The sequence below is a fragment of the Muntiacus reevesi genome, chromosome 9 (genome assembly GCF_963930625.1).
Source record: "Muntiacus reevesi chromosome 9, mMunRee1.1, whole genome shotgun sequence".
Classification (NCBI taxonomy): domain Eukaryota; kingdom Metazoa; phylum Chordata; class Mammalia; order Artiodactyla; family Cervidae; genus Muntiacus; species Muntiacus reevesi.
Window position 1 is genome coordinate 56,350,763 of NC_089257.1, and position 27,453 is coordinate 56,378,215.

Consider the following 27,453-nt stretch of genomic DNA (forward strand, 5'->3'; position numbering starts at 1 on the left):
GCCATATTTTTTTCCGGAAAGGTTTTTGTTTCGGGGTGAGGTTACTCGTGAGGTTCTATAAGCCTGAAACATTACATATAAACCCAGGTGCTTAACTGTAACGAATGGATTTGTAAAAGGGGCAGCGTCCCACAGTGAAATGCAAAACCCCAGGCTAAGTCTCTTTCTGTAGCAACGAATCTTCATTACGCCGCTCACCGCCATACCCATCCGCGGGAAAGCTACCTCCCTAGCCGAGGAAGGCGGAGCCTCGGAGGGCACTCCCGCCACACAGTGCTGGCGGCACCGCTGGGCTTCCTGAGAGTTGTAGTTTTAGTCACCCATCCATCTCCTTTGTTCAGGCGGTATGTTGTGAACCGGGAAACTACAACTCCCAGAGTGCGCCGAGGTAGCGAGCGCCCGCGGCAGTGACGACTGTGGAGGACAAGGCCCGGAGGGACTCTGCCTTGTGGAGTGGCGCTGCTGCTTGGGCCGGTGGCAGACTGCAGGCTGCTGGCGTCGCGGCTGAGGAGAACGGGCGAGTGGGTTCGACCTTTCCCGTTGTGGTGTCCGCAACGATGAGTGCTGCCAGAGAGTCCCATCCGCACGGGGTGAAGCGTTCAGCCTCCCCAGACGACGATGTAAATAACAATGGCGGAGTGGTGGAGGGTTGAGGCCTACCAAAGATTGGGATAGGCGGGGAAGGGTGGATGAAGACGGAGGAAGCGCTTGAGGTGACCTGAAGAGGGAGAGCCGCGGGGAGGACCCAGAAGAATGGGAAATGTACTCTTTTCTTAATTAGGGTTGAACTGTTTGTAGAGTTCTACCCGCTAAGAGCCAGAGACCTGCATAGGAAGGGGAATCGAGGAAGGAAATTCTGAATGGTCGAGAAGTGAAAGAGCTTAGTGAAGTGTACGTGTTCACCAGTTTGGGGGCTGTTGAAGCTTCTTTATGGATGTTTTTACTAGGAGATGGCAAGATCCTGCTAGTTTTAGGCTTAAAATCCTCCTGTGATAAAGTCGAGATGTCCGTGCAAATTTGGACAGATTTTCTGGCCGGGATTATTTTTGCAACGTAATGGTAACAGTTAAAATTAACTGTACCGTTAAGAGTAAACCAAGAAAGTACTGAACGGAAAAACTGTACCGAGAGAAGTGGCGCACAGTGCTGAGGCCTGAGACGTTGAGATGTAGAATCCCGTTTTGATGTCAAATACTTCTCTTCTCCCTCCCCCCACAGTTGTCAGTTTAAATAGCAGGCCATTCATTCCTTGAAGTAAACCATTAAATATTTACTGCGGTGCCAGATGTTGGGAATTAAAAGATGAATAACCATGGGGTTTATCCTGGGCCTTTTGTATATTTGTACTAGCTCCTAGCGCGGTGTCATGGACACTGCAGTAACCAGTAAACCTAGAACTAGGTCCTTCATACAATGGATGAAAGCCATGGAAACGTAGACGGGGAAATTGGGGAGCGGGGGAAGGTGGAGAGGTTATCGATAAGGATGATGAAGGGAGGATAACTAGTTTACTTTCGGTTATTTAAAGCACTGTCAATTTCGGAATGTGTAGAGTTCTTTGTTTTCTAAAGTGCGGTTCAGTGCCTTTGGTAATATTTTACTTTGCGAAGCATAGAAGACTCATTGAACTCTGTTGGTGCATCAGTTGTAGTAAATGAGATGACGTTAAGACCCATCCTTCATCAGGTAAATGGTGGAGTTAGGTCCAGAATAGTAAGGCTCTTTACGGAAATTGATTTTAGCTCTGCAGAAAGATAAGTAATCAGTAAAGATTTGAGGATGAGTAGTTATATAGTGAGATTTATTCGTGCCCGCTGTTCCTCCCTACAACTGGCTTTGAGATATTTTCTTGTTAGTATAGTAAGCCAGTACTTATCAGGAATTTATCTAGGCTTTTTGAGTAACCTGGGTGCTGTTTTAAAAACCGTTACGCTGTTTTCCTCCTGGTATTTAACTGTGACTTGATTGCTAGAATGTCAGGCACCTGTTTTGCTAGAATCAACGAAATAATCTTTTATTTTCACAGAAAACTCACAGAAAATTTAACAGAGTTAAAGTGATTAAATAATTAAATCTCTGCAGTTTTCGATGAGATCAGGGTAAACTACATGACCTTTAAGACCTTTTCCAATCCTATGAGCATTCCTTTTGATAGAGATGGTTACAGTTGCAGTTCAGAATTAGGTCCAAGTACCTTAACACATTATCTATAAATGTTGCGGTTCATGGGGTCGCAAAGAGTCGGACACGACTGAGGGACTGAACTGAATTCCGTATTTTAGTGCAATACAGTAGTAACTTGTCCCTTGACAGTAATTTTTGAGTCAGTTTCTTTAACATTATTTTTATTTTTGTTGGTGATTGGGAGTTATCTTTAAGTGCTTGTGTTTTTAATATTTTAAGAATAATACATGTTTGAATTTTTAAAATATATGTCTAAGTGTAGAAAATCAAATGTAAGTGATCAACAGTTTCTAATTGCCTCTGACCTGAAAGACTATCAGTTTTCTTTGCCCACTCACCTCATGTTTATTGGGGGTAACAAATCATGGAATCCAACTCTAGGAAAATGCTGACAGTCGTAGAAATAAATGCTAAGAGTTACTACAGTGTGTACTGAAGAGGAGGTAAATTGACTGCAGTTCTATAATAAGTGTATTAAGGATGAAACCAACTTAAAAATGGTTTCGTTGGTTTAATTGGAGTGGAGAAATGAAAGCTGTCTTTTAGGAAGTAAGATGAATAGGGAGGTTGACTTTAGTAACTGGTGGAGAATCTCTAAGAATGTATGGGCACCCATGTGCTTTTCAGAATGCAGCACTTGAGCAAGGTACTTTCTACTGTATGGGAAGACCTGGAAAGAAGAACTGGAAGAACTTCCTGATTTTTTTTTTTTAAATTAGAATTATAAATTGTAGATGATAGGGTTATTTATATAAGGCATTGAAGATATTTGCTCTTTTAATAGGAAATTTGGGGAAGTTTTGCTTTTTTAGACAATTATTTTAAATTAATTCTACATATTTTATAACTGTAGTTCATAAACTACTTGTATATATCTTGTCTCATTTGATCATGTACAGAGTATGATGTGGAAAGAGCAGAGGATGGAAGCAAGTCAGTTAGCCGCTTTGCCTCAGTGTCCTTATTTATTAAATGGACTCTTGAGAGAATGTAAATGAAAAGTGATTTGTAAGTTGTGAAACAGTATGCAGTTCTTAGGTGTTGGTATTCTTAAGACAGCCTTTCAAAAAAGACTCTTTGGGCAGATGGAGAATTAAAACTTAAAAGTTAAATATCAGGTCCAAGGAACAAGTGTTTAGTGAGAATCAGAACTTAAGCTTCACTAATACTTTGTTTTTTGTTTTGGGTTTCTTTTTCTTAACTATACTGAGCCAGAAATAGTTAAGAACTAACTAGTCTATGAAAAAATATGAGATGTCAGGTGGAAAGAAGTAAAGATTGGGGACTTAGATGGCCGGAATCAGAAGAGCATGCCACCAAAAGGAATTGAGAAGAACCATAAGTGGGTGTCCAATATGAGACAGATATTTCAACTCTCCTATGCCCAGAAAGGATGACTATCATTGTTTTACATGTGCATTATTCTAATTGTCTTTTATGAATGATTTTCAGAAGAAAAAGATTGTAAAACTAATTTTATTAGAAATTCTAATAACTTAAATTCTAGAACTTAACCATAACAAACCAAATTTTGTTGATTTTTTTCACCATATATGTATATACACATGCATACCCAAAATATTTAGCATTCTCTGAATATAGCTGTTTATCAGTTGTCATGTGTGAAACTGAAGCATAATTTCAGATTTCAGATCTATTTATAATAGATCTTAGCTTTATCTTAATTCTTGCATTTGCATCATCAAAATATGATACCTGAAGAAATTTTTTGAAATGCTTTCATTTCTCATAGTTTTATGTAGAAAGGGGGTTGGCTTCTTTTCTCTATAATTATACAGCATTTTCATTTTTAGATTATAAACTCAACTGAAATGATCAACTCAGTGAATGCTTTCATTTCTGTATTCCTTCTAGTCACCAGCCCTTAATATTTGTCCACTTACAAACTGTATCAAATAAGTTTTGGTGTACAAATATCATAAAAGTGGAAGTTGTTACGTATCTCTAGAAAAAATGGGATGGTCCAGGCTATTGTTGCAGTATTGCAAGATGAAGCCTGTTGAATGGCTTTCTAGATGAAAGTATCATATTTCTTTTTTGGTTTTTTTTCTTTGTCTCCCATTGACTTCCAGGTTGGAGAAAAGTTCTCTCTCTCATTGACTTCTGGGTTGGGGAAATCTAGTATTTCATCATCCCAAAACTCATAGTTTTAGATTTTTGCAGTTTGCCATTATTGTTAGTGTGTACCCTATTCGTCATTTTGCATTCATTTGCTGCTGCTGCTGCTAAGTCACTTCAGTCGTGTCCGACTCTCTGCGACCCCACAGACGGCAGCCAACCAGGCCCCGCCCCCTCACCCCCCTCCGGGTCCCTGGGATTCTCCAGACAAGAATACTGTAGTGGGTTGCCATTTCCTTCTCCAATGCGTGAAAGTGAAAGTGAAGTCACTCAGTCTTGTCCGACTCTTAGCGACCCCATGGACTGCAGCCTACCAGGCTCCTCCATCCATGGGATTTTCCAGGCAAGAGTACTGGAGTGGGTTGCCATTGACTTCTCTGATTCATCTTCTAATTCATATAATAGTTATGAAATACCTCCTGTCAGTTCCTAGGTTTTTTTTTTAAATAAGTTCCCATTATGGGTAGAAATGTAAAATTTTCAACTGTGTCCAAAGAAAGTTAAAGCATACAACAGAGAGGGGATGTCTTCTTGAAAGATGATGCAATTCTTTGGACAACACAGTGGGATAACTTTTCTTATTTTAGTCATTTTTAGCATAATTGGGAGTGATTAATGAATTATAATGAAATGATTCTTACATTTGTTTCAAGATGTAGGGAAAAATATTGCTAGGATTCCATAATATTTATTAGATTTATAAAAAGGTTCGATAGACCCATTTGATAATTACAAGATAGGATGGGTTTTGTTCTGTTCTTTTTTTTAAAAAAATAGTAAATATTCTCTTTGTTCTTTGGAAGACCTTAAAGACTGAAAGTCCTAACATACTAGTCCTTAGAAGTAACAGAAGCTGTTCAAAAAAGAAACTAAAAATGGGTCCAGTTGACCCTGAAGTTATACTGTTCTTTAGAATATTGCTATAACCAGTTTTTAACTTCAGTTAACAGCTGTTGCAGTCTTCTAGGTTCAAAGTACTAGGTACCCTTGGGCCCTGTACGGCTCTAAGTAGCTCTCAAAGTGTGGTCAACATCATCAGCATCTCTTAAGAATTTGTTGGAAGTGAAATAAGTCCTTGAGCTCCACCCCAGATGTACTAAATCTGAAATTCCTGAGGTACAGTCCAGCAGTCTGTGTTTTAACCAGTCCTCTAGGTAATTCTTACAGGTGTAAACTTTTGAAACCCAGATCTCTGGCTTCAAAAGAACTAAAGGAGTCTGCCTTATGGTAACAGAAAAGAAGTATTTTTTAAATCAAATATAATGCATATGGTTAACTTAATCAAGAATGAGTCTAGTTTATAGTGAAAACTGATGGGAGTAAGAGGGAGGAGAAAACTTGGGATTTACTAGTGGACTCTAAGTTTTCTTAATATTTATTATTATACAGAAAAGATTAATTGGTCTATTTCTTTTCCAGCTTGGATCTAGCAATTGGGAGGCAGCAGACTTAGGTAATGAAGAAAGAAAGCAAAAGTTCTTGAGACTTATGGGAGCAGGAAAGGTAAGCATCAGACAGAATACATTTTTATCTTTTCTGTGAAAATAATGCCCTTTTTGTGTATGTTAAGTGAGAAAGAATGAATACACTTGGATTCCATTTTACTTTACATTTTAAGGTCTGCCTGATTACTTTATTTTTTTGTAACTATAACTGACCTAATTGAGCTGCTTCTCGGTTTCTCTGTGCCACTGGGTGATAGTGTTTAGAGACTATATAGAGAAAAAAAATTTGTTTGAGTAGACTCCTGTGGAAGAAAGAAAAGGCAAAAGTTGTGATTTGCTGTCTGTTATCCTAATAATTTGATATTTCTGGGCAGACCATTTGGTAGATCTTACAAAGAGTAATCTTTAATATTTTATAGCTTGTCCAGCTCTTTAAGTAGTGGCCAAAGGAATAGCCTTTATCAAAAACTTGAATTCTGTCCTTTGCCTTTGTTTTTCTTATTCATATGAGGATTCATTCATGGATTTTACCAATGACTGTTGACTGTCTAATACATGCCAAGCACTGTCCTAGGTCCTGGAGGAGCAGGATGGGATCACACAGATCAGTAACACATGTTTGTAGTCATCATGTGCTGGAGGATACCAGATAATGACAATCTAGAATTATAATTACTATGGAAGAGCTATGCACATGCTGCGAAATCAGCAGACGGGGAAGCTAACTCTTGCTTAGCAGCACAAGAAAGCTTCCCAGAAATAGAATTGATCTGCATCTGAGAGGATTAAGAGTTAGCCAGACTAGAACAGTGAAGTTGGGCATGGGGAAAGATCATGTAAGATGTTAGGACCTATACGAAGGAAGTATTTGTATCTACATTAGTCCAGATTTCCAATTATTTGTGATTTGTCATAGAAAGTAGTCTGAAGTTTCTCTTGGTTCATGTAAATAAATTTTCTAAGGATATATAAAGTAATAGTTTAGGGAGTATACTCAATCTAGTAGACTTAAATTTCTTTAAGTACCTTGAAAGAACAGCCTAACATAAAATATATGAAATTTAACCACCAGTGGTCAGTTATATCTCAGTAAAAGAGGAGGAGGGGGTGTAAGGTGGAGGACAGATTGAACAATTTAAAAAAAAAAAAAGAAAAAATTTGGCTACTGATAAATGGGTATAACATACATTAAATTCTTTGATAGCAAAGATTATAACTGATATTTTAGTCAGGGTGCTATCATCTTAGAGTAACTCGATGCCATTGCATGTATTCAAATCTTGTTACATATTCTTGCAATCTAAAGGAGCAATCTACTTAATTATTGATTTTCTTTTGTGCTAATAATATGTAGGGCAATAAACATTAATGCTTGAAGCTTTTCAGGAGTATCATCTTTGGGTATGGAGAATGTGGCATGATTTCACAATAGGATGATTTGTTATCTACTGTATATCTTCACACTTGATTGGTTAAGATTGCTTTGCAGATAGCCTCCAACTAATAAAAATAAGTGGGGAAAAAAAAAAGATTGCTTTGCAGAGTCAAATTTTAATGAACAGTTTTGCTGTTATTGTTGAGTTGCTAAGTTGTCTCTGACTCTTTCGCAACCCCATGGACTGTAGCCCACCAGGCTGCTCTGTCCATGGGGTTTTCCAGGCACAAATACTGGAGTGGGTTACCATTCCCTTCTCCAGGGGATCTTCCTGACCTAGAGATTGAACCCAAGTCTCTTGAAAGGGCAGGCAAACTCTTCACCACTGAGCCACTAATTTAAGTGAACAATATTTTTTTCAGTTGGTATTCTTTTTTTTTAATTGAAGTATAATTGATTTACAGTTTTGTATTAGTTTCAAATATACAGTAGAGTGATTTCGTTATGCATATCTGTTTTTCAGATTCTTTTTCATTATAGTTTATTACAAGATCCTGAATATAGTTCCCTGTGCTATATACATATATAGTAGGACCTTATTGTTTGTCTATTTTATATGTAAGAGTTTGTGTCTAAAATTCCAAATTTATCCCTCTCACCCGTCTTGCCCTTTGGTAACCATAAGTTTGTTTTCTATGTCTGTAAGTCTGGTTTCTGTTTTGTAAATAAGTTCATTGTATATCTTTTTAGATTTCACATGTGATATATTTGTTTTTGTCTGACTTCATTTACTATGATAATATCTAGATCTGTCCATGTTGCTGCAAATGGCATTATTCATTCTTTTATTGCTGAATAGTATTCTATTGTACATATATATATAATTCCTATATGTATGTATGTATACACACCACATCTTCTTTATCCATTCACCTAAATGATGGACATTTAGGTTGCTTCTATGACTTGGTTATTGTAAATGCTGCTGCTATGAACATTGGGGTGTTTATATCTTTTTGAGGTAGTTTTCTTTGTATATATGCCCAGGAATGGGATTTATGAATCATAGGGTAACTATTTCTAGTTTTTTAAGGAACTTTCATACTGTTCTCCATTTACATTCCTACCGGCAACACAGGAGGGATCCTTTTTCTCTTCATCCCCTGCAGCATTTATTGTCTGTAGATCTTTTGATGATGACCTTTGTGACCATTGTGAGGTGATACCCCCTTGTAGTTTTGATTGGAGTTTCTCTAATAAGTAGTGATGCTGAGCATTGTTTCATGTGCCTTTTGGCCATCTGTAGTCTTCTTGGAGAAATGTCTGTTTAGATCTTCTGCCTGTATTTTGATTGGATCAGGATTTTCTTTTGATATTGACCTATAGGAACTATTGACCTATAGGAACTATTGTACATTTTGGAAATTAATGTCTTGGTGGTCTCATCATTTGCAAACATTTTCTCCCATTCCATAGATTGTTTTTTCATTTTGCTTATGGTTTCCTTTGCTGTGCAAAAGCTTTTAAGTTCAAGTTTTTTTAGGTCCCACTTGTTTGTTTTATTTCTATTACTTTAAGAGACAGGTGAAATAAATAGTGCTGCAATTTACTTATAAGTATATGGGATTATTTCTGGGCTTTTGATCCTGTTCCATTGATCTATGTATGTTTTTGTGCCAGTTTCATACAGTTTTGATTACTGTAACTTTGTAGAATAGTCTGAAATGAGGGTACGATTCCTCTGACTGTTCTTCCTCAAAATTGTTTTGGCTCTTTGGGGCCACAGAAATTTTAAAATTATTTGTTATAGTTCTTTTGAAAAATGCCATTGGTGATTTGATAGGGATTGCATTAAATTGGTAGATGGCTTTGGGAAGTATGGTCACTAACAATATGAATTATTCCAATTCAAGAATATTTTCCACTGTTTCTGTTGTCTTCAATTTCTTCTGTTAGCATCTTTCAGGCTTCTCAATACAGTTCTTTTGCTTGTTTAGGTAGGTTTATTCCTTGGTGTCTTATTCTTTCTGATGTGATGGTAAGTGGAATTGTTTCTTTAATTTCTCTTTGTGATAGTTCATTGTTAATGTATAGAAATACAGCCAATTTCTATATATTAATTTTGTAGTCTGCAACTTTACCCAATTTATTGATGAACTCTAGTAGTTTTCTGCTGGTGTCTTTAGGATTTCCTATGTATGGTATGTCATCTGCAAACAGTGACAGGCTTACTTCTTCCTTTCTAATTTGGATTCCTTTTATTTCTTTTTATTGTATGATTGCTCTGGCTAGGATTCCCACTACTATGCTGAATAAAAGTGGCAAAAGTGGGTATCCTTGTCTTGTTCCTGATCTTAGGGGGAATGATTTCAAGTTTTCACCTTTGAGTGTTATGTTAGCTGTAGGTTTGTCATATATGGCCTTTATTATGTTGAGGTAGATTCCCTCTGTGCCCACTTTTCTGAAGAGTTTTTATCATAAATGTATGTTGAGTTTTAGCAAAAGTTTTTTCCTTCGTCTACTGAGATTGTCAGTTGAAAAAAATGCACAACGTAACAGTTGAGAATTATTTTATTCAGCGGATTTTCTGAGTACTTAAGCCCAGAAGGCAGCCTCTCAGATTGCTCTGAGCAACTGCTCCAAAGAGGTAAGGGAGGAGCTAGTTTTGCAGCAAAAACCAGATTAGTTGGAACATCAAAATATTACTGTTAACTAGGGAAAATCCGATATTTAAGTTAGTGAATTTAACACTTCATGTGGGAAGGTACAAGTCTGGACTCATTGAAATCATTCTTTTGAAAGGCATCTTAACTGTTTAGGGCCTGTATCCTGCTTTTCTACATTCTGAATCTCTATGGGGAGCAAAGTGGTGAATGCAGTGAATGCAGTGGCTGCTAGCTTGATGGCTACAGCATCCTTTGTTTACTGACATGGCTACATTTTTCATTCATAGTTCTTCTTTCCTCTTGATTATAAATTCAACTGATATTTGAGAGGCAGTTTGTGACCAATTTTGTCCAACAGTGCTAGGGAGTCATATGTGTGAGTGTGAGATTAACTGTCTTAAGACCTTTCCCATCATTAATTTTTTGGAGATGTGGTTACACATTGGGTAATGCAAGAAACAATCTTATAAACTAGGCAAGATAATTAATATAGTTGGTAACATTAATAACTTTGCCATCATTAATTTTTTGGAGACCTGGTTACACATTAGGTTATGCAATAGATAATCTTATAAACTAGACAGGATAATTAATATAGTTGGTAACATTAATAAGGTCATAGTACAGCAGAGAAGGGCTTTCCTGGTAGCTCAGACGGTAAAGCATCTGTCTACAATGCGGGAGACCCGGGTTCAATCCCTGGGTTGGGAAGATCCCCTGGAGAAGGAAATGGCAACCCACTCCAGTATTCTTGCCTGGAAAATCCCATGGACTGAGGATCCTGGTAGGCTACAGTCCATGGGTTCGCAAAGTCGGACATGACTGAGCGACTTCACTTTCATGGCAGAGAAAGACAGAGTATAAACAATTAATGTTTTATTTTTGTTTATAAAGGAATATTTGATCAACTTGTAGATCATGGAATAATAGAGGAAAAGATTTTCTGGAAAACAAAGATGAAAAGCTAGTAGGTTCCCCCCAAAAGTCATAGTTATATGTTTATTATTTCATTCAGTCCCATGTAATGCCTGTTGATCTGGATGAAGTCGTCAGGTTTTACATGAGAGTTTTGTCATTTCTTACTTACTTCAGTGGTATGATCTAAAAGTTATCAGAAACTTACATTTTTTTTTAAAGTCCTTTTTATGAATCTTCTTGAAGATCTTCATTTTATAAAAGCATTAGAGGAAAACAATGACTGTTCATAAATGACAGGACTTAAAATGGCATGGTTAAAGAACTGACTACAATGCAGTTGACAGTGAACTTAGGTATGTCTGTGAACATAAAACATTTTAAGATAATAAGAATTATAATGATAATATTATACCAGGGCATCTCAGATTTTTAGTAATTTCATGTAAATTTTGTAATATCTATTAATGGCATCCATAAAATATAACATAAGGTTCATCTCTAATTACATGACAATGCTTCTCAAGTAATTTAACATACCTGATAAGCCTAATTAGTTTGACATTGCTCGCTGAGGTGTCTTGGTCCCTTTGAAGCATCCCAGAGTTAGTTGGAGCTCAGGAGAACTTTAGAATTTGATGTTTGGGAAGTCTGTCCATACTGTCAACACTTGGTCAAATAGGATCATAGGTCATTCTGAAACAGTACTTAAACACAGTGACAAAAGATTTCAAAGCAAATATAGATCACCTAAAGGCAAAGAAACTCACATAATCTGTTGTCAAAAGCAGTTTTCTAAGAAAACTTTATTCTTTCAACAGAGAAGAAGAAGAAACAAGTTCAATCATGTACCAGCTTACTTTTATTAGAAAAATCCATTTATGTAATTCAGTCTAATTTTAGTCAGCCCTGACCATGTACAAAATTCTTTACTCAGAGTTCCTTTTCCACAAACCTTCCATCACTTTCTATATCTATATTATTTTGTCTCTCTTGTCATCTACAACTAACCACTTCTAGGAAAGAGTTACTTTCTTTTCTCTTATCAAAATGCAAATCTAATCCTCAGAACTTCTTTTGTTCTTAACACACATCTTACTTTTCTAGCATACTGGACTGTTTTTTTAAATTATTTGTAGTAGCTTTAATTTTGTATTAAATTAGGATTCTTAACTCTTGAAAGCTTTTTCTAGTGAATACTACGAAGTAAGCAATTATGAACTGTCTTTTATGTAGCATTCTGTATACTGGTGAACATAAATACCAATTTTCATAAACTTTCACCTCAATTCTGTCAACTTTTTAACACCTTTGACTCTAGTTTTTATTAGGACTCCGTCAGGAAGTCTTGGTCTTACAGGGAGTCCTAGAAGCTTTCCTTTCTTTTATCTTCCAACCATTTTATCTATTTTGTATAAAAGTCTCTGGAGTCCTCAGTGAGGGGTTGAGACAAGTGACTCAGGCCCTTTTCTCAATCTTTGAAGCTGATAAATTGGCTCATTTCCCCAAGTTATTGTTGATCAGGATCTCAGTGCAATTTTCTTCCACCCTTTAAATACATATATATATGTACATATATATTAAACAGAGGTAAATAGAACAGACCTGCTTGAGGTTTTTTATTGTTGGGGACCAGTACTTTGGGGCGAGGATCCCTTTGACACATTGAAACTTAGGTGATGTTGTTTGAGAATCTTTTGTTTTAATCCCTTTGACATATTTATCCCATTTTAAAATAATCATTTATCTAAACATTTCTTTATCTGTTTGGGATAAATTCCTTTAAAATTTTTACCTTGTTGGGAAATAGTCTCTAGACTTTCACTTTGATTTTTTTCTTATTTTTCTGTTAATCAACCTAATTAATATTAATTATGCTAATGCTTTTATCAGCATCTGTAAGATCCATTAAGGGGAAGCAGAAACCAAAATAAGATTCCCCAAACTAGTTTTTTGTGTTTATTAAACTAAGGGTGTTCTTAGAGTTAACCATTATATACTGTTTTTTCCCCTACCTTTTAATTTTTTTTCCCACAGGTATCAAGAAAACACATATTTATAATGTTGTTTAGTCACTGAGTCATGTCTGGCTCTTTTGCAACCACGTGGACTGTAGCCCACCAAGATCCTTAGTCCACAAGATTTCCCAGGCAAGAATATGGGAGTGGATTGGCATTTCCTTCTTCAGGGGATCTTTCCAACCCAGGGATGAAAGCTGCATCTCCTGCATTGGCAGGTGGATTCTTTACCACTGAGCCACCAGGGAATCCTGTTTATAATAAGAGCTCTCTAAACTTTAGATATTTAGAATTTTCTCCAATTTAAAGGATCGATCATCTGGTTGTTGTGAGATGTATCTTAATAGTAACTTAAACCAATAACACAAGAGGGTTCTCCACGAGAGAGTGTGACTGATGCCACCTAAACAGACCCAGAAAGTTTATTATCAGAAATAAGGCTAAGAAAGTAAAGGCCTTCACTCAACGAATGATGCAGTGAAAGCTAAGAATGCAAAAAGCCCCCTGTGAGTTGGTAAATTCAGACAGAAGACTGCTCAGAATCTCAGTCTATTTGACTGGCTGCTAAATGTACACAATATGTGTACCTTTTGGATGATAGGGACCAAGTGCTCAAAACACAAAAAGAAAAGGCCTGAAGATCAGGTAAAACATTTATATCTCAAAGACACAAAAGAAAAAATAAATGCAAATCCCCCTAGAAGGGCTTTTGTTTTTTAACATCAGAATTCTGTTGTTTTTTTTTTCAAGCTGACTTTTTCTAACTTAAGTGCATATACAATAAACGAGTTCCATTTAGTTGTTTTCAGGGCAAGACTCCTTTATTTACTTGCAGGTGTGAGTTCTGTATGTACATGAATCTGGCTGGAGTATTAGTCAGAGGCTGGCTTTCTGACATCCCTCATTTCTTTGAGTGAGTCTGTTTCCTATTTTAAAGTTGAATTTCTCTCAGATTTACTACTGCACTTTTATCCCAACAGATTCTTATTAAGGTAGCCAATTTGAGGAAAACATCAATCAGGTCAGCCTCTTAACCCAACCATTCAGCCAGGACTGCTCAGTATGTTTTCAGTTGAGGAGATCCCAGTGTCTTTCCTTTGAGTTCCCCCAGTGTCTTTCAGGTAGAGGGCACTTTCTCTCAAGGTCTTTCATCTGGGCTCCCTTAGTACCTTTCAACTAGGGGGAGCCACTCTCTTTCAACTGGGGAGCCAGGCACCTGTTGCTGCTACTGCTGCTGCTGCTGCTAAATCACTTCAGTCATGTCCAACTCTGTGCGACCCCATAGACGGCAGCCCACCAGGCTCCCCCGTCCCTGGGATTCTCCAGGCAAGAACACTGGAGTGGGTTGCCATTTCCTTCTCCAATGCATGAAAGTGAAAAGTGAGAGTGAAGTCGCTCAGTCGTGTCTGACTCTCAGCGACCCCATGGACTGCAGCCTACCAGGCTCCTTCGTCCATGGGATTTTCCAGGCAAAAGTACTGGAGTGGGGTGCCATTGCCTTCTCTGAGGCACCTGTTAGACATCACCAAATATAATTCATCATCATCAGGAACTGGGAGAGACTCACCCAAAGAGACTCATCCAAATTCGTCTGCACTCCCTAAGGAGACGGATGGGCACAAGGCCTCTGTGGTCAAGGCCTCAGTTCCTCACAGTGTTCAGACGAAAGTGAGGCATCTTCTCTGTGTCCTTTCCTGGTCACCAAAACTGTCCACTGGGAAAAATACATAACCTAAAAGTTGAGAATTATGTTTTATTTAGCAGATTTTCTGTGGACTTAAGTCAACCTCTTATATTGCTCTGAATTACTTCTCCAAAGAGGTAAGGGATATATAGACATTTTTGCAACAAAAACTATAGATAGTCGAAACATCAAAAGATTATTGTTCATTAAAGAAACTGAGAAAAACCAGACATGTCAAGTTAATGAATTTAATGCTTTTCGGGGAAGATTTAATGGGAAAATATAAAGAGTTTGGACTCACTGAAATCATTCCTCTGATATGCACCTTAGATACCTAGGGCCAGTATCCTGCTTTTCTCCATCCCAAATCCCCTCAGGGTGCACAATTAGGGGTGGCTGCTGACTTGATGGCCAAAATATCCTTTATTTATTGATATGGCAGGCCATATCTTTCATTCACAAGAGGATTGTGTAGTTTTTTATTCTTCAATTAATGTGGCATATCACACTGATTGATTTGCAGATATTGAAAAATTCATGCATTGTTGGGATAAATCCTGTTTGATCATGTTGCATGATCTTTTTAGTGTATTATTGTATTCAGTTTGCTAGTATTTTGTTGAGGGTTTTTGCGTCTATGTTTATCAGTGATATTAGCCGGTAATTTTCTGTTTGTGTGTTACCTTTGTCTAGTTTTGGTATCAGGGTGATGGTGGCTTCACGGAATGACTTTGGGAAATTTCCCTCCTCTTTAATCTTTTGGAAGAGTTTGAGAAGGAGTGGAATAAGTTCTTTGATGTTTATTAGAATTCCTCAGAAGCCATCAGTTCCTGGATTTTTGTTTGTTGTGAGTTTTTTAAGTTACCGATTCTGTTTCACTTCCAGTGTCCAGTCTGTTGAAATTTTTGTTTCTCCTTGATTCAATTTTGGTGTGTTGTATGTTTCTAGAAACTTGTCCATTTTTTCTAGGTTGTCCAGTTTGTTGGTATATAATTGTTGATAGTATTCTCTTAAGGTTTTTTGGTATTTCTGCAATACTAGTTGTTACTTCTGTTTCATTTCTTATTTTATTTGGGTCCTCTCTTTTCTTCTTGGTGAGCCTGGCCAGAGGTTTGTTGATTCTGTTTACTCTTTCAAAAAAACCCAGCTCTTGGTTGATTCCCCGCCGCCCCCCCACCCCCCCATTTTTAAAAAGCCTCTATTTTCTCTTTGAAAGTGAAAAAGTGAAATTATTAGTCTCAGTCATGTCTGTCTCTTTGCAAACCCATGGACTATAGCCTACCAGGCTTCTCTGCCCATGGAATTCTCTAGACAAGAAAACTGGAGTGGGTAGCCATTCCCTTCTCCAGGGGACCTTCCCAGTCCAGGGATTGAACCTGAGTCTTACTGCATTGCAGTCAGATTCTTTACCATCTGAGGGACTGGAGAAGCCCTGTTTCCTTTTCATCTTTTATTATTTACCATCTTCATCTTTTATTATTTACCCTCTTCTTCTGACTTCGGGTTTTGTTTTTCTAACAAAACAGGAAATATTTTAGGTGGTAGGTTAACTTGTTTATTTGAGATTTATCTTTTTAAGGAAGGCCTATATTGCTGTTAACTTCTTACTTAGGACTGCTTTTGCTGCATCCCACAGATTTGGTCTGGCCATGTTTTCATTTTCATTTGCCTTAAGATATTTTAAAATTTTCTCTTTGATCTCATCATTGACACCTTGGTTTACCATCTTGCTTAGTCCCCATATAATTGTTTTTTTCTTGTTTCTCTTTCTGTCATTGATTTCTAGTTTCATGCCATTGTGGTCAGAAAAGACCCTTTGAAATAATTTTTATCTTAAATTAGTTAAGCCTTGTTCGGTTTCCTAGTATGTGGCCTACCCCAGAGAATGTTCCATGTTCACTTGGAAAGAATGTGTATTCTGATTTTTTGGATGTTATGGCCTATAAGTATCAATTGAGTCTTAACTGTTCTGTCGTGTTATTTAGGATCTGTTGCTGCATTGATTCTGTGTAAGATCTGTCCACTGATATTAGTCTCCTATTGTATTTCCATCAATTCTTCCCTATGTCTGTTAGTATTTTATTTTTATTCATTTATGTGCTCCTTTATTGGGTGTGTATATATTAACAACCATAATAGCCTCTTTTTGTATTTATCCTGTTATTATTTTATAGTATCCTTTGTCTTTATGGACTTTGTCTTAAAGTCTGTTTTTTCTTATATGGGTATTGCTACCGCCACTTTCTTGTCATTTCTATTTCCATGAAATATCTTTTCCATCCTCTCAATTTCAAATCTGTGTGTCCTTCAGCCTAAAGAGAGTCTCTTGTAGGCAGCATTATGGTAGGTAACCTCTTCATTTAGTCCAGTCTGCATTTGTTTGATTGTATCATTTAGTACATTTGTATTTAAGGTAGTTGTTGGTAGATATTTGTTGCCATTTCAAGCCTTCTTTTCCAGTTGAGACTGTATTTCTCTTTGTTCCTTTCTTTTTGTTTGTCCTGTTGTGTTTTGATAGTTTTTGTTTGTGTTACGTTTGAGTTCTCTTGGTTTTTTTTTGGTTTTTGTGAATTTGTTGTATGTTTTTGTTTTGTAGTTACCCTGTTTTTCAAGGTGTTTTTTAAATAAAATTTCTTATAGCAAAAATTACATATATCAGATTTATTAGTGAAAAAACTAAACAAACAATTTGAACAAGCACCTTAATATTTATGGGTTTAAACATTTTCATACTTAAGAAATGTGAAAATGCTTTCTGCCAGGTTACACACCAAATCCCATATGAGGAAAGAAATGTACGAGGTTACATTGATTGTACCCTTGGCATGAGTTTTAAAGAAAATACTGTGAACACTGCCAGTTTGAAGCAGCTTCAGCTTGTTGCCTAGGACAGAGTTAAGGATATAAATATGAGTATTGTTAGTCTTTCTCATTTTTCAAATGGTTTTAACCCATTGTTATATCTCATTGCTTTGGACTGGTAGTCATAGGTTCAAGCACATTCCAATAAGAATCTACATTTTCTAACTTCCCTCCCCCATATTTTATGATTTTGATGTCTGTCTTCTTTTATGTTTTCCTGTTAAATAAGCCTTTTGCTATTCATGTTAATTATCATTGCTTTCACAAATTTTTTTTTTTTAGTTTTTGCTTGTCTGAAAAATTCTTTCTCCTTCTAAATGATAATCTTGCTGTGTAGAGTATCCTAGGTTGTGGGATTTTTAGGACTTTGAATTTATGTTGCCACTCCCTCTGTCCTGCAGCATCTCTGTAGAGAAGTCAGCTGATAGACTTACGAGGTTTTCCTTGTAAGTAGCTCTTTCGTGGCCTTTTTTGACTGTGCTGCACAGCTTGTGGGATTCTAGTTTTCTGACCAGGAATCAAACCCTGGCCTCCTGCAGTTTTTTGCTATGGTCTTAACGGGTTGTTTTTATGTGGAAATATCCCTGTATAGCCCATGAGTCTAATATTTTTGGTGTGAAGGCTGTTTTTAGTATGGATGATTGCTGCATCTTTCCTCAGTGTATGCTTGCTGTCATCACCTTGTTGTAGGGGTTATGATTGGTGTTCAGGATGTGTACAGGACCTACACTTGTTTAATCTGGCCTCAGGTGGTCTCTTGGAGAGCTTCTCTAGTTCCTTTAATCTGGAATGAGGAATGCTAACATCTTACATTTGTTTGTGGGGTTTAGTTCTGTAAAGAACTCAGATTCTGTTATTTGTGTTTCTTGAGATGGAACTGAGACCCTGCACAAAGGCTACACCTTCTTGACTGCTCTTCACTCTGCATCCCTTCCCTTCTCTGTTTAGCATCTATTTGAATCTGCCCTTTGGAACTCAAGGAAGGTCAGGGAGGCTGGAGTCTCTTTCCTACAAGCAAGAAATGAGGGACACAGAAAGGTTTCTGTGCCCAGGAGCCCCACAGGCTCCTGGTTGGTTTCAAAACTAAGTATGAACCATGAAGAATGGATTGGAACTGATAAATTGAGACTAATTGTGTAAGCTAATGAGTTGGTGACTTTGAGTTAGATTTATCTTTATGTTGTATAGAACTAGATTGTTTTAAATTGTGCTTTTTCATAGTTTGAAAGAGAGTGGTTTTTGTAGTCAGAAGTAACGAGCTAGCTGTTTATGGTCTGTTGCTAAGTAGTAATGATTCTTATTTTTTTTTTTTTTATATTTTAGATTTCTGTCATTTTGTTCATTATCTTTATTTAGCTAAATAATCTGATTTGCTTTTTCTCCATGATATATGCCTGAGACATAAACAACTCTTGATTGGCATTTTAGAAAAGAAAATGTTTAAATTGATCCAATTTTCTAGTTATCTGTCTATCTTGTTTAAAATCTACATACTTTCTGTCTCCATCCTCTGCTTGGTTTATTGTAATGACACTGCCTTCAGACATAACTATAATTTACTTATTGATTTTGTTTCCCCTCCCCACCCCTACCCATGCAAGAATGTAAGTTCAGCATCAGGCACATAGGCAATAATTATGTTAAATCTGTGGTTTCAAATTCTAATACATTTCCTTCTTCTCACAGAAAGAACATACTGGTCGTCTTGTTATAGGAGATCACAAATCCACATCTCACTTCCGCACAGGTAAGAAGGTAAAATATAATTAAAGTGGAGGTGCTAAATTTGGAATGTGAAATACTTGCATATATTTTGGGATATTCTAACTTCTGTATATAATTGTTGATTAGTTCCAATGATTAACATGTTAGAAATAGATGTTGTATATGTAAACATGTTACATATATCATGTAACAGTATATACTCTGATGAAGGATTTGAAAGAGTTTACATTAATATGATATTCTAACCAAGAACCTGACTTGTTTCTGTTTTCATTTTTACTAAATTTACAACATGTAGTATTTTAATTGTAGTGAGGTTTTATGCCTCATCTTGCCAATTGTAGTTTCTAGAGTTTACATATATTTTGTATACTACTTACTATACAGTGTTATAGTTGACATATTATACTGGTTTTTAGTTTATTCACTAAGTTTTGCTCTGAGATCTTTGAAGAGCATAAACTCATTGGAAGACCTGAAGAAATGAATTTTCTTTTAATTTTGGGGGGGGTTTAAATTAAAAACTGAAAATGAATTAGAATTTGGATTTGAATTCGGTGTGCTGAAAATTTTTCTCCCATTTAATATTGACCCTGATCTTGGACATTATTAACAATAGGGCACAATACCCATATACATTTAAGAAAAGCTTTACTTACGTCATTTAAATTAACTTTATATTGACCTAGATTATGTAGCATATTTTAGAAATTAATAGGCATTTTATTTTTCTGACGTTGAACAGTTACTTCAAATTAATCTGCATTGCTACAAAAGGCTAAAGAGTCTAAACTTTAGCAGAATGGAAATGTATTTAACTGTTGCACTTATTCTTTTAAAATATGAAGTTATTTTCTTGTATTTACAAATTAAAATGCCACGTACAGAAAGCTCCAATGGTATTGGTAATATTTTAGTCCTTGGGTGGTAAGTTTATAGATGGTTGTTTAATATTCTGCTTCATAACTTACAACAGAGTATATGTTAAAAGTATATGTTTATGTCAAATGTCACATGATATATTGGTTCAGTAAATTGATATGCAAAGAAAGGCATAAGGAGAGCCAATTCCAAGGTCATTTTATTTAGCCATTTTCTGAACAGAATTATGTGCCTTTTCATTATTTGTGTTCAAAGACAGAAGCTATTGTTTGTTGGAGGTGTTTTTCTATGAGTAGGAGGAAACTTTCACTTTCAGAAAAACCATTATTAGACCATATTAACTAAAACATGACACCCAAAGTCCTTAGTAATTAATATTTACAGTATCTAAACTTCAGGCAATTCTGAGAATTCCTTATCTGGTTTGAATTATCACATGGAAAAATTTTTCATCTTTAATAAAACAGCTTCTAGTTCGAGTAGTTACTAAAGAAGTAAGTTATTTTGTCTGTTAGCTAACTATGTATGGTATATAAACCTATTCACAAAATTCACTGTAAAATTACTCAGTTAGAGAAATCAGCCCTAAATATAATAGCATCTGTATTATGGGTTTTTTGTGTAATCAAATATTTTTATTAATTTGACTGAAACATAATCAAAGTACACTGGACATACAGGGGAAGAAGACAAGAAAATTAATGAAGAACTGGAGTCTCAATATCAACAAAGTATGGACAGTAAATTATCAGGAAGATATCGACGACATTGTGGACTTGGCTTCAGTGAGGTAGTAATTAACATATTTTCATTAAGTGGAAAGATAATTCCAATTTGATATCACTTATTTCTGTTAAATTATTCTAGCAACCAAGAATCCTATGTAGAAACCTCTCTTTATATAGTTACTTAAAATATTTTTATATGCCACATTAGGTCTTTGTAGATAATGAAAAGAGATATTGAGAGTTTTTGAAATATGTTTTTTGATACTAGCTTAATGTACATTCTGCTTAGAAAATCATTAGGGCACATTTTAAGTAGGCATGAACAATGTACTCACAAGTTAGATGAAATATTTCATGTAAATACTCATTAGGAGAGTTTTCTCAGTTGTTACCTATGTCACTTCGTTCCATATAACTACTGGTTCATTAGTCCAAAATAATGTAATATGCAAAACATTGGTAACTGTTTTCAGCATTCCTGTGAATCAGTGGTTAACTTGCCTCATTCTTAAAAAAAGTACTGTTTCCATCAGGAAGACTATGTTAATTTCAAACTAGGGAGGGAATGAAAGGTGGTGGTCTTCAGAGCCCTTAAGCAAAAATCCTACTCAAGTACCAGTTTATAAAACAGCTAGAGATGCCTGAGTCCTCAGTTCTTCCCTAGGCAGCCTCTGTTCTTAAACTGTTAATATAATGGCTAGGGAGTGAGACAAAAATGAGGGTCTTTTCCAGTTTTTGTACTGGATTATTTTAATAGGCTGTTGGTTGATGTTTTTAGGTAGATGATCATGATGGAGAAGGTGATGTGGCTGGAGATGATGATGATGATTCACCTGATCCTGAAAGTCCAGATGACTCTGAAAGTGATTCAGAGTCAGAGAAAGAAGAATCTACTGAAGAGCTCCAAGCTACTGAGCACCCTGATGAAGTGGAGGATTCCAAAAACAAAAAAGATGCAAAAAGCAACTATAAGATGATGTTTGTTAAATCCAGTGGCTCATAACTCCCAAACACTTAGTCTTTGTATTAAAAGTAAGCCTTATTGTTATAATGCACAGTGGAGGACTGCTTATAGAGCACAGACCTTTGTATTATAATTTTTAAAAAGGCCCTTTTAAATAATTACAAAGAGTGTTTGCTTTCAGATGCCATGGGTTACACTTTTATGGGCATGACTATAACCATTTTTGTAAAGAGTAAGAGTTGTATAAAATAAGAAATAAATACAATACTCAACTTCTTTTCATGTTAGCATCATCAAAAATCTCTAATATCACCTTTTTACCCCTTCAGATATAGTTATGGGGGAAACAGTATTTTTTGTGTGGTAGCTGTTTATCTTTTTTTGTTTCTTCATGTTTTCTCTTATAAAAGTTTTATCTGGTACTGTGATGTGTTCATGGGAAATATTCTTTTATTATACTTTCTCATAGTAGAACTATTCATCATGGATACTTCTGCTGCCAATAACAGTCTAAATTAATGCTGGCAAAAGATTAGGAACTTAGTTTACTCTTACTGATTCAGCTCTAGTCTTTCGGACCAAAGCAACATGAGAGCAAATACTTTTCACACCTGTTAGGTTGGGGTTGCAGTTGTCATATATTTGGAATGTTATGATCCCAAGCAGTCTTTATATAATTTGAATGATATTGTATGTTAGATTTTTTTTTAATATAAAATTGGCCAATTTTTACAGAAGAAATTTTTTTCTCTGATCATTTGGTCCTGTCTATTTAGGAATATGTAAAATGGAACTTTTTTTTTTTTAAGGTAATATGTGACCAAAGTTAATTTCCTTCCTAGTGCTTAAATAAAGAGAAAACAATTTCCCATATTTGGTTGTAATACCTTTATCCTCATTATCTAAAAATGAGGAACAGGCTTATTGAACAAGAATCTGAAACAAATTCTCTTCATTTTACCCCAGTGCTGTTATCCTGATTATCTTACAAAAAGGAGTATTGCTTTGATTTTATCACTACTTCTGTTGGAGTAAGATTAGTATCTGACTGCTATTATGTGGTTAATTTGTACAGCAGGTTAACAAAACTGCATTATGGGCTAGTCAATGATGTTTGAGTAATTGGGTTCACAATCTTAATGTTTCTAAGTGATGTGTTCAAAGGCTTGAGTTAAACTTGTTTGTTTGCTGAACTGTTATACGTCTAGATGCTTAAGTATGTGTTTAATGTGTTGGATTTTTTTTTTTTTAGTTCCTGTGTCATTTTGAAATATAGAATATGTTCAAGGAGTATAGCAACTAAAACAGGTGATTTCTGGATTATGCAGTCCATCCTGAAATTTTTTTTGTATTTCACACCCCCAACATTTTTTTTCTTATTTCTCACATTGTTTTATAATAGGTGTTACCCTATATAGTAAAATACTGAGTCAGTGGGTAGTAAACAGAATGTACAACATTTAACAAATAGCATTTGGTTTAAACAAGTTTGGGTTTGTTCAGATTTCGGTTTGGCCATTGATTTTCAAATATCTAGCCTGTAGGGTTGCTTATTACAACTAATTTAAGAAGTGAAAACTGATTTATGTTTAACAGTGTTATATTTTAAAAAGTACTTTTCATCAATTTATTTAAATATGCTGGGTTATTAATAAGCCTCAGTTCTTATATAAATAGAAGAACCTTGTTCTAAAATAACTACACTGGAGGACCTTTTTTCTTCATCTTCAAGTAGAGAAATTCTTACTCCAGTTCATTTATTATTGGACATTTAACAAAATTCAGGGTCAGAATAAATTTAGATCTGTTGGACCATATGGCCCAGTGGTCCAGCACCACATTAAATATCATGGCTGTCTTTTAAGCATGAACATTGGGTTTTTGTTTTTCTTTATTAAATTGTGGGGGAAGGGGATTAAAGGAAGACAGATACTATGCCATTTTGATATCCCTACTAAAGTACCACGAGGGAAAATACAATTTGCTTTTGTGCAATGAAATATGCTATTGAGGTGAAAGTTGAATGGCAACTTTTTCCTACTATTGATACTTTCTTACCTGAAATATACTTCTCCCAGGTGTTGATTATACTGATGTTCCAGTGATCTTTCTATTGTAAAGGTTTTCAGGAACACAGATTCCTGTGTGTATTAATAGGTAAAAGTCTTCTCATATCTGTAATTTTTTTAAACCTGGAAGAATTCAAGGTATAGAAAAAAGCCTGACGTGATTGTTGTTCTGATTAAACAATGGTTTGAGAGCAGAAAGGTGGGTCATATTTTTTGAGTAAATTTTGAGGTAGTAAATTTCAGCTGCCTGGTTGGCATCAATGAACACTGCAGGGCTGTGGTTCCATTGCTTTGTCTCCACAGTAACCACATCTTGGATACTTTCAGTATCCAAAAACAACTTTACCTCTGAAATTACAAATGTAGAAATCTTATCTCTGACCGTAACTGCTCTATTCCTTTATGTATGTTCAAATCAGATCATTTCACTGTTGTCACCTGTTTCGTAAGCCCTGTCTAGATTTTCTGTGTGATCCATTCAGTGTCCCTGTTGTCAGTAACCCAGATAACCTTCCCTAAATGTCATAACATTCCTAGAAATACAGCCCTGGGTGATCCAGTTTCCTATGGATTATTTCTGGAGAAAGACCACCAACTGAACAAACCAGTATTTCTAAATGTTGATTAACAACACTACTTGTTATCGTTACTGTTTTCTCTCGTCAACCCTTCTCCCGTTCTTAACTGTTGAAAACCCCTATTTTCAAACTTGCGACCCTCTCTTTCCTCCTTCACTCTTATGACATGTCCTTACATTCTAGCTTGCATTAAAGAATAGGTTTTATCAGGCAGAAATTCCCCGAACTTCGACTTAATTTGACAACCATGGAGAAGTGCTCCACTCTTCTAGGTCACATCCCAGCTCTACCAAGTTAGTGATAAACTCAAAGACCTTGGGCATAACTAGATCTGAGTCTCCTTTCCTCTCTTTCATCAGTAAAATGAGATTATCAATAGCAACCACCTTGCATGGTTATTATGAGAATTAGTTAAAACAGGTAAAATGCTTTGTTGTTCAGTTGCCAAGTCATGTGTGATTCTTTTGCAGCCCCATGGGCTGTAGCCAGCCAGGCTCCCTCTGTCCATGGGGTTTCGTAAGCAAGGATACTGTAGTGGGTTGCCATTTCCTTCTCTGGGGGACCTTCCCAACCCAGGGATCAAACCCATTTCTCTGCATTGGTAGGCAGATTCTTGACCACTGAACCACCAGGGAAGCCCACATTTTCGATAGTTTTAATAACTTACTGCTGTTACTGTTTGCTTCACTGCTATTCCCTTCCCCCCAATCTACTCCAGCTTTCTACCCAACTTTATTTAACACCACAACTGCATTGAAAACTTCTTTGATCAAATCAATGATTCTTTTCCTAAACAACATTTTTTGGCCACTTGATGCAAAGAACTGACTCATTGGAAAAGATCCTGATGGTGGGGAAGATTGAAGGCAAAAGGAGAAGGGGGCAGCAGATGATGAGAGGATTAGATAACATCATTGACTTGGTGGACATGAATTTAAGCAAACCCTGGAAGATGGTGGAGGACAGGGGAGCCTGGTGTACTGCAGTCAAGTTGCAAAGAGTCAGACATTTAGCAACTGAACAACAGAAGGATGTTTCTGAAATCTATTAACTGACTCCATGTGAGCAAGGTTTCTCAATGCTTTCATCTATAAAAATAGTTTTCTCCTTTAGAAACTCCAATTACATGTGCATATTTCATTTCCTATCCCCATGTCATTTTTATTTTTATCCCTGTTTTCTCCTTATTGTGATTTGAGCACTGTGTACTCTTACCATTCCAATTTTACATTCATTTTTATGATTATATACTTTTTTACTTGAATTCTGCCAGTTCATGTTTCTTCTGTTTCCTCATATCCTCTTGTATTTATGATGTATCGGTTTATAGAGATCATAAGATATTAAGGTTGTCATGAAATCTTTTGATCATAGTTTTCAACTGTTTCTTGGAATGTTCTTCTGGTCACTGTTCTTCACATGTCATTTATTTTTCTTGATCCTTTTTTCTCTATTTTACTATCCTCATGCAAAGTGTGTGCCAATTCTTTTTCATTGTTTAGGTATCTGCAAATACCTATTCAGCACCTACTCTGTGCCAGGCACTATTCTAGCTCCTAAGAGGACAGCAGTGATATATATGTGTTGTCTCCCCTTCACCAGAATGTACACTTCATTAGAGCAGGGAGGCCTGGTGTGCTGTGATTCATGGGGTTGCAAAGAGTCGGACACGACTGAGCGACTGAACTGAACTGAACCTACATGACTCTTCAGAAGGTCCCAGTGAGGCTGAGCCCAAGTTTTTCACAACAGTGACCAACTTGAGAAGGCACATGCTTCCGTTGCTTTCCCTTCTTTGCCACTTCTGTTCCTTGGATGTGCTTGGTTGCTCAGTCGTGTCTGACTTGCGACCCCATGGACTGCAGCCTCCTTTGTCAATGGGGATTCTCCAGGCAAGAGTACTGGAGTGGGTTGCCATGTCCTCCTCCAGGGGATCTTCTCAACACAGGTCTCCTGCATTGCAGGCAGATTCTTTACCAGCTGAGGCACCAGGGAAGCCCTCTGTTCCTTGGACCATTTCCCAAATTAACTCTGCTTACAAGCCCTTCCCTCAGACTCTGCTAAGGGTAGTCAAGATTAAGACAGGCTTACGTCTAGAACCTCTACAAATCAACAAGAAAAAGATACATAAACCAATGGAATAATGATAGAGTCCTGAAGATACTTCACAAATAAAGAAATCCGAAAGGTCAACAAACATGTGAAAGGATGCACAATATCAATAACCAGGAAGATGCTAGTAAACCTAATTCATACACATCAAAAATAGTTACAATTTTTGAAAAAGTTTTGTTGAGTATATTATCCATTGCCATATAACAAATTACCCCAAAACTTAACAACTTAAAACAATAAACATTTATCTCACAGTTTCTACGAGTCAAGAATCTGGGCTCAGCTGGGTGCTTCTGGCTGAAGGTCTCTCAAAAGGTTGTAATCATCTCGAGGGCTGACTGGAGGCAGGGAGGACCCATTTCCAAGCTCCCTCTCAGGTCCTCGCTGGCTGTTGGTCACAGACGTCTGTCCTTGCCCTGTGGGCCTCCCCACAGGCTAGCTTACAACATGGTTTCTCCAGTGAGAATGCAAGGGAGGATGCCCAAGACGGAAGCAGCAGTCTCCTCATAACCTCTCTTGGAAGTGACACCCTGTTAGGTTCTGTCATGTCCTATTCATCTTAGAAGGGAACTGGTCTACCACTATACCACCCTGAACGTGCCCGATCTCGTCTGATCTCGGAAGCTAAGCAGGGCCTGGTTAGTACTTGGATGGGAGAAGGGAACTGCTAGCTCCCGCCCACACTTAAGGGAATGGGCTTACAGAGGGTGTGAATGCCAGAGCGCGGGCATCACTGGGGGGCCATCTCAGAGGCTGCCACCACAATGAGGATATGGAGAAACTCACATATTCATGGTGGGACTATAAAGTAATACTATCACTTTGGAAACCAGTTTGACATTTGCTACCTAAATTGAAAGTATCCATACCTTATAACCTATCAACTCTATACCGAGGTATAGACCAAAGGAAAAGATTACATGTGGATTGAGGGATATATATAAAAATGTACAAAGCAGCATTATTTTTAATAGCTCCAAACTGGAAACATCCAAATGTCCTTTGACAGTAGAGTGGATAAAAACTCCTCGAATATTCCTACAGGGAATACTATAGACAGCAAAATGAGTGAAACATAGTTATATGGATGAATATCATGTTTAG

At 36.6% G+C, this 27,453-nt stretch overlaps 1 protein-coding gene across 1 annotated transcript; it reads left to right on the forward strand.

Annotated features, from left to right (window-relative positions):
* Positions 1 to 405: 405 nt before the first annotated feature.
* Positions 406 to 23,854, forward strand: C9H11orf58 (chromosome 9 C11orf58 homolog). Its single transcript, XM_065944297.1, has 5 exons — positions 406 to 620; positions 5,743 to 5,826; positions 18,975 to 19,035; positions 20,576 to 20,685; positions 21,402 to 23,854. Exons 1-5 carry the CDS (start codon positions 558 to 560, stop codon positions 21,624 to 21,626), a joined length of 543 nt encoding a protein of 180 aa, XP_065800369.1. The 5' UTR covers positions 406 to 557; the 3' UTR covers positions 21,627 to 23,854.
* The last annotated feature ends 3,599 nt before the right edge of the window (positions 23,855 to 27,453 follow it).